At 35.4% G+C, this 8,101-nt stretch overlaps 2 protein-coding genes across 2 annotated transcripts; both read right to left on the reverse strand.

The window, feature by feature from the left end:
• Positions 1-295: 295 nt before the first annotated feature.
• LOC115271840 (olfactory receptor 5AL1-like) lies at positions 296-1,252 on the reverse strand. The gene has a single exon (XM_029914809.1). The coding sequence runs from the start codon at positions 1,241-1,243 to the stop codon at positions 296-298; it is 948 nt and encodes a 315-aa protein (XP_029770669.1). The 5' UTR covers positions 1,244-1,252.
• A 5,115-nt stretch (positions 1,253-6,367) lies between these two features.
• LOC115307045 (olfactory receptor 1044) lies at positions 6,368-7,327 on the reverse strand. Its single transcript, XM_029957694.1, has one exon. It carries the CDS (start codon positions 7,325-7,327, stop codon positions 6,368-6,370), a length of 960 nt encoding a protein of 319 aa, XP_029813554.1.
• Between the last annotated feature and the right edge of the window lie 774 nt (positions 7,328-8,101).

Below are 8,101 nucleotides of genomic sequence, written 5' to 3' on the forward strand. Positions count from 1 at the left end.
AATTTCAGAAGTCAGAATTTTATAATAATACAAAATAAAATCAGAAAATTAATGTACACTCTATATTGATATGAAAGCTTATTACTAATAGTATGCTAATGCAGACAACTTGATAACTTTTTTTAAAGTTATTCCTTTCTTTTTCTTTCTTTTTCTTTCTTTCTTTCTTTCTTTCTTTCTTTCTTTCTTTCTTTCTTTCTTTCTTTCTTTCTTTCTTTCTTTCTTTCTTTCTTTCTTTCTTTCTTTCTTTTTTGCATCCCAACTCTGAAGGGCTTTCAGCTAGACTATTGGTCTCTTATTTCATAGACAACATCTTTTCTACAATTCTCTTCAAAGCATTGTTGACCTCCTGGTTTCTCAGGCTGTATATTAAAGGATTTAGCATGGGGATCACCACAGTATAGAAAACAGAAGCTATTTTCTCAGTATCCAGAGAACGGTTTGTTTTTGGCTGCATATACATGAAGATGATGGTACCATAAAATATGGTGATGGAAGTCAGGTGGGAGGCACAAGTAGAAAATGCCTTTTTTCTGCCTTCAACTGAATTAATCCTCAGAATGGCAAATACAATGAATATGTAGGAGATGAGGATGATAAAAAGAGAGAAAAGGGTATTGAAACCAGCAAGTGTGAACAATATCAGTTCTTTGATATCTTTATAGTGGGTTTTACGGCAGGCCAGACCAACCAGGGGAACATCGTCGCAGTAGAAGTGATTTATTATATTTGAATTACAAAAAGACAAGTGGAATGTAAGAATTGTCTGTAGGAGTCCCACAGAAAAGCCATACAAGTATGTACTAACCACCATTTTAATACAGACCTTTCTGTTCATGATAATGGTATAGAGTAAAGGGTTGGAAATGGCTGTGTACCTATCATATGCCATGACTGAGAGCATGTACACTTCACAAACCACAAACATGACAAAAGAGCACAACTGAGTGGCACAGGCAGGTAAGGATATTCTCTTAACCTTTTGGAGGAAGTTCACCAGGGTGTTAGGAGTGACAGAGGAGGTGTAGCAAAAATCAACAAAAGCTAGGTTGCTGAGGAAAAAATACATGGGTGTGTGAAGCTGAGAACTAATACAAATTAGCATAATTAACCCAAGATTACCTATGACACTAATTAAGTAGATCACTAGAAAGATCCCGAAAAGAAGAGCTTGAAGCTCTGGACTTTGTGTGAGTCCCAAGAGGATGAATTCAGTCACTTCAGAATCATTGCCTTCCGCCATGGAATACGTGTAGAAGCATTTCATATTCTTATCTCTGGAACGTTCATGCTGGATATGGTCCACTTCTTGCATTAAGAACTTAACTATACTTATTTTATGGTGACCATATTGGAAAGATAACCCTCACTGGTCCTATGGACCATTCTCAGGTTTCAATACCTCCAGTTTTTGACTTGAACAAATTTGCTCCAGGCAGAAATTCCAACACGCTCAGTGATCTAGGGGATTGATTGTTGAAGAAGAATGTCTTGAATTAAAATGTGGAATCTCATATACAATGAAAACCCAGTATTATAGTCACAGCAGAAAAATATTTCAATGATAAAAGATATGGGGGCACATTTCAGAGTCATATATTAAGATTAAATACTAAACATTTCAACTCAACTGAGAATTAAAACAATCGTAATTCTTTTTTTAAATGTTTTATGTTTTATTTAGTTTTGATAGAGAGAGAGACAGAGCATGAGAGGGGAAGGTGCAGAGAGAGGGGGAGACACAGAATCAGAAGCAGGCTATAGGCTCTGAGCTGTCTGCACAGAGCCCGACACAGGGCTCGAACCCATGAACATGCGATCATGACCTGAGCCAAAGTTGGAGGTTTAACCGACTGAGCCACCCAGGTGCCCCAAAACAATCATAATTCCAACTAAACATTATTCTTAGTGTGCTAGCCATGCAATAAAAGAAGGGGTAAAATTATTACTTATAAAGTACATGATGTTGTATCTGTACTAGTTCAGTGGAAACGTATATTTGTTATAATTGTGGAAACGTCTTCTGTTATAAATACAATGAAAATGATGCTATAAGAAAAATGTTACTTCAAACAAATGTGAAAATATAGTTTTTAAGATTCTATTTTAAGTAATAAACACATTTAAAACCTAGGGTTTAATTTAATATTTAACTTAGCACAATGTTGGCCTTATATGTTCCTGTTGTTTGTCTTTGAGCTCAGTAAATTCATAGTTTCACATTATTTCTTAGTTGAATGATATTTAGGAAAGAAAAAAATTCTTACAAGTTAATTCAGATATGTAATGCATGGTGGGTAACCCATAAGTCTACTAAATAAACCTGCAAGAACAGCTGTACATTTCTTATTTATTTGTTTGTTTGTTTGCTTGTTTGTTTTTAGATAGAGTGTGAGCAGGGGAGGGGCACAGAGAGAGAGAGACAGAGACAGAGACAGAGACAGAGACAGAGAGAGAATCCCAATCAGGCTCTGTGTAGAGCCCAGTTATGGCGCTCAAACTCACAAACCATGAGACCATGACCTGAGCCGAAATCAAGAGTCAGATACTTAAGCAACTGAGCCACCTAGGTGTCCCTGGACATTTCTTAAAATAAGGCATAGTGAAGAGGTATTTATACTTACAAATAGTAAACTGTGTTATAAACTACAGAATGTAAAATAAAGTGGGAATTTGTGCCAGACCAGCGAATGTTGGTCAACTGGCTTTCAAAAAAAAAAAAAAAAGTGTTGATTTATAGCATCTGGTCCTTTTCTGATTTCGGTGGTGTAAATTTTCTCACTATTGCTGATTTCGAGCTACAAACTTGAAGTCACTAAACACTGAGTTGGGAAATAAATGCAGATTACATTTTTTTGCAGGCTGTTAAGAGAGGCACTGATGGTAGTTGGACAAAAATAAGCTGGTATTACAAACAAAATCATTTAAATATTATTAATAAAATTCATGCACATTGATATTATACCATATGCTAAAGAAATACGTAATCGATGATGAGTCTCTCTCCATAATGTATTTGTATCTATGATTATAAGCATTGCTTATACTTATTCTCTTATACTAATTAATTTCAAAGAGAAAAGTTCATTTTACCAACTATGAAAGGATCTTCTAGCGATAAATTTTTCATTAGATTGACCAAATTAAAAGATATCCATGGTTTGTAAAGATGTGGGAAAACAAATATGGCTTTGCATAACCAATGGAGGTGAAATTTGTCTTCACCTGTCTAGAAGGCAGTGTAATAGTAAGCATCAAAATTGTTTAAGTTAGTTCTACCATTGGTTGATACAATGGTTTTAATGTTAGGCAATTAGTGAAATAATGGAAATATGCAGGTATACGAATGGTCTCATTTTTACTTACCAAAAAATGAAAGTTGTATAAAAATACTGTAATAGTTATTCAGTTATTGCACATCTTGGTAAAGTATTAAGTAGCCATTCAAAAACTGAAACAAGCCTGGATTTACTAATATTGAACAAATGTTCACAATATAGCATGTTAAAAAAGGGCAGCATGCTAAACAGGTTATATAGTGATAAATGATTTCTGCATACACACGTCACATTATGACTTATAGATCATTCACACACAGAGGAAACATTTGCAAGCCGTATATGTCTCAATGTTAACAGTAGTTATGTCTATGAGATGGTATTGTGGTCTTTCCTTCTATTCATTTTGATCATCCTTTACATTTTGCACTATATACTACTTCATTAAACATGATTTCAGTTTCAAATGTACATTTCCATTTTGCCATGCATTCCATGTTTCTGAGTAACAGACAACTTAATTTCTCATATTAGTTATTCCTAAAATTTGTGCTTATCTGGTGCCCATTTGGATGTGTGAAGTGTTCTTAATCACTTACCACTAAAAGTCACTTCATAATCCCACATTTTGGGGGGAAGTATTTCATTGTGATATGTTGCCAAGGTGGAATAATTTGTTAACAGGTTAAAAACACTTTTCCTCAAAGAGGACAAAACTAATTTACAAAATCATCAAATTTTAAGTAAAAATCATGACAACTAATTTTCCTCATATTAAAATTATGTGGCAAATCTTCACTTTTAATCTGAAGTTCTTAAATTTCACTTTATATAGTTTTCTAAATGTTCAACTATTTAAAATGAAGAATACAGATCTAAAAGTTGTCAATTTAAAAAGGTTTTTACTCTAAATTTTTTTTATCCTTTGCTTTTTTAAATTTTATGACAATAGATTCATTAATATGGTTTTCATCTTCTTAACTGCTGAGGAACCTAAGGCACATGCACCAGTACTAAATCGTGTACAATCTTTTCATTCAGCAAATTTTAGACCCAGTATTCACGTTCAGGCTTGTAGATTCCAAGAATTCTATATTTGTTTTGTTTTGTTTTTGTTTTTGTTTTGTTTTGTTTAGTAGGCTCCACACTCAATGTGGGGATCAGAACTCACAACTATGAGATTAAGAGTCACATGCTCTACTCACTGAGCTAGTCAGCTGCCTCAATCCCTGCTTTTTAAATAGCATAGTGGTGGCAAACCGAAGGCACCAGCCTGCAGAGACAGGAGGTGGTGAATTCAAAGATATTAATGATAGGCTTTTGGTATTTAGTAAGCTGACTCACAATCTGCTGCAGGCGTTTTATAAGAAAACAGGGAGCCACCAAAATGTTCAAATAGTAGATACGTGTGTTTATTTATTTTTAATGTTTATTTATTTTTGAGAGAGACACACGGAGTGTGAATGGAGGAGGGTCAGAGAGAGATGAAGATACAAATCTGAAGCAGGCTCCAGGCTCTGAGCTGTCAGCACAGAGCCTGATACGGGGCTGGAACTCACAAACTGAAATCATTACCGGAGCTGAAGTTGGCCGCTTAACCAACTGAGCCACTCAGACACTCCGTGATAAATGTGTTTAAAGAAAAGATAGGGAAAGAAACATTTGAGGACCTTGGATCAGAGTATCCCTGCGTCTCCATGATCCATCAAAATGTATAGTAAGGTCAAAAGTGAACCCTGACCTAAGGCAAGTTTAAATATGATCTTCTATCTCTAGCTATTAATAACATCCTAGTTTTTTGTCCCTAAGCATTTATATCACCCCTAGACTAAGAAAAATCACTTAATGGTATGCATGAGTGGCAAACTCAAAATCATTCTTTGTGTAACTAAAGATTATAAAATTATTGTTGCCTTTATTTGAAATGTATGCATGCATATTTATATCTATGTATCAATGCATGTATATTATATATATATATTGTATAATATATGATATGTAATATCTCTGTATAGCTATTATATAATATAAATCTATATCTATGTATCTATATCACAGTTTTCAGCTATGTGTGGTAATCCTTATTTATAAATTTCCCCTTCAAGTTCATCAGTATCAGCTGGAATTAGAGTTAGGTCTTTAGGTTCATAGAAGGAGGGAAGATGATACACAAGTACCCACCATTGACTATTACCCTTTCCATGTTGTTTAATCCTTAGGAAGACTCCAAAATGAGTATCATTGTCCTCATTTATTTTATAAACTAGTGAAAGCCCATATAGACTGCATTGTCCAATGGGTTTATTTTGTTTTAAGCTATACCTTAATTAATAAGGACCAACTTACCCACGGTTTGCCCACTATGAATCCTATGATCCTGGCTACTGGAAAAATGTTCTATGGTATTTCCATTGCTTTGAGTATATTTACTTGAATGGATGATGCCCTTGGGATGCTATAGGTGAATTGCCTAATCATTTCTGGAAAAAAATATAATGAGCTCTCACAGGCTTAAAAAAAGCAGTTTACCTTACTTAAAGTCTTTTGGGACCAAGGCAGGTCTACAGGTTAGTAGAAAGTTGTGTTAAATCAGTCACATAGTAAATTTAGGATGTAGTACTATTCTTCTTAGTAAAGATAGTATGCTAAATTATAATACAGAACAGTTTTATATTGTCATATTTTTATCAAGTCAGGAAAAGAATATTTATGTTATATATCTTTGCTTTCCATGTGAGACATTATTAATGTAGATATTAAGTTTCAGAGAGGGGAAGAGTCTGAACTTTTGTCTATGTTCTGCCTGTAACAAGTTATGTAGTAAATTAGTGGCTTTTTCTTTTTCTTGAGAATTGTGGAAATCAATAATTCCCCATGGAACAAAAATTAATTATTTAATACATTTGGATTAAAACATGAGACAATGAGTGATTTTTACATCTGAAATCTCATTTTAAGTGACAATATTTTGAAAATTTCATTATACAGTGAACACATATACAGAAGTTACATATTAAAAATAGGCATTCTGATAGTTTTTAAGTGGAAAAACCAGACCATGAAGAAAAGCCTGTTTATATTTATTCAAGTTACTTCCTTAATTTAATAAACACAAAAGCCTGGTTTCTATTGACAATGACTTTCTTCAGAGCATCTTTCACTTCCTTGTTCCTAAGGCTGTAGATTAAGGGGTTCAGCATGGGAATGATCACTGTGTAGAAGACGGAGGCCATCTTATCTGTGTCCAGGGAATGGTTTGAGCTTGGCTGTAAGTACATAAAGATAAGGGTCCCATAGAATATGGTGACCGCCAGCATGTGAGAGCCACAAGTGGAGAAAGCCTTGCGCCTGCCCTCAGCTGAGCGCATCCTCAAAATGGCAGAAATAATGTACGTGTAGGAGACAAAGACAATCAGAAGGGAAGAAATGAACATGATCCCAGCGCAGGCAAAGATCCATAGCTGTTTGGAGTGAGTGTCTGAGCCAGTTAGCCTGAGGAGAGGCATGTCATCACAATAGAAGTGATTGATGATATTGGAGTGGCAATAGGAGAGGCGAAAGGTGAGGATGGTATGAAACAGGGCCACCAGGAAGCTATAGCTGTAGGGGACCACCACGAGCTGAATGCAGATTCCTGGCGACATTACGACCATGTAGAGGAGAGGGTTACAAATGGCCACGTATCGATCATAGGCCATGGAAGCAAGTAGCAAGCACTCAGCCGTCATAAAAGCCAGGAAACAGCCTAACTGAGCAGCACATGCATTGAAGGAGATAACGTTTTGTTTGTACAAGAAATTCCCAAGCATTTTGGGTGTAATGACAGAAGAGTAACAAAAATCAACAAGAGCCAGGTTGCTAAGAAAGAAGTACATCGGTGTGTTGAGTCTTGAGTCTGTTCTAATGACTAGAATCAAACCCAGGTTACCTATTACTGTGAAGAGGTAGATAGATAAGAAAACCACAAAAAGGGGCATCTTCAACTCTTGACCATCTGTGAGGCCCATGAGAATAAACTCCTTTACTTGGGTGCAGTTTATCTGGGCCATATACCTTTGGTGTATCTGGATGAAGAGAAGAGAATTAGACCCAGTTTGATAAAATTAATTGTAATGGTTAGCTCCCTCCCAAGATTTCAGACACAGTTCTCTTAGGTTTTCATGGAGACTTCGTCACATGGTCATGATTACTAAGTTGTTGACCACTGGCTGATTCAAACTCCAGTCTCCCTCCCCAAGTCCCAAGAGATAAGAGAGGAGAATGAAAGCTCCAACCCTCTATTCACAGTTTCATCCTCCCAGTGACCAGTCCCCACTCTAGGGTGGGGTCCAAAAGTTACACTACGTCATTAACCTAACAAGACACTCATTTCAGCCTGGATGGTTCTGAAGTATTTTCAGAACTGTGAATGAAGACCAAGTATATCTGAGAAATAACTATTTCTTATAAGTCATTATATCACAGTGTTACAAAAATATGTCACTAGAATTTTATTTTTTTTATTGTCTTAAGGGTTTTTCTTTTTATTGTAGGAGATATATATATATTTACCATTTTAGCCATTTTAAATGTACAACTTATTAGCATTAATACACAGTGCTGTGCATCCATCAGCACCATCCATTTCCAGAAATTTTCATCATCTCAAACAATAACTCTTCATTTAAACAACAACTTCCCCTTCCACACTGCCCCAAGCTGCTGGCAACGTCTATATCTTTATGAACTTCCCTACTCTAGGGAAATAGAATCATACAATATTTGTCCTTTTGTATATGGCTATCTCACTTAACATAATGTTTACAAGATTCATAAATATTGTA

Source organism: Suricata suricatta, chromosome 11 (genome assembly GCF_006229205.1).
Source record: "Suricata suricatta isolate VVHF042 chromosome 11, meerkat_22Aug2017_6uvM2_HiC, whole genome shotgun sequence".
In the NCBI taxonomy this organism is placed as follows: domain Eukaryota; kingdom Metazoa; phylum Chordata; class Mammalia; order Carnivora; family Herpestidae; genus Suricata; species Suricata suricatta.

What these genes read in the sequence shown, in the direction of transcription:
- LOC115271840 (XM_029914809.1), bottom strand. Translation starts at nt 1,243, where the DNA reads ATGGCGGAAGGCAATGATTCTGAAGTGACTGAATTCATCCTCTTGGGA.
- LOC115307045 (XM_029957694.1), bottom strand. Translation starts at nt 7,327, where the DNA reads ATGGCCCAGATAAACTGCACCCAAGTAAAGGAGTTTATTCTCATGGGC.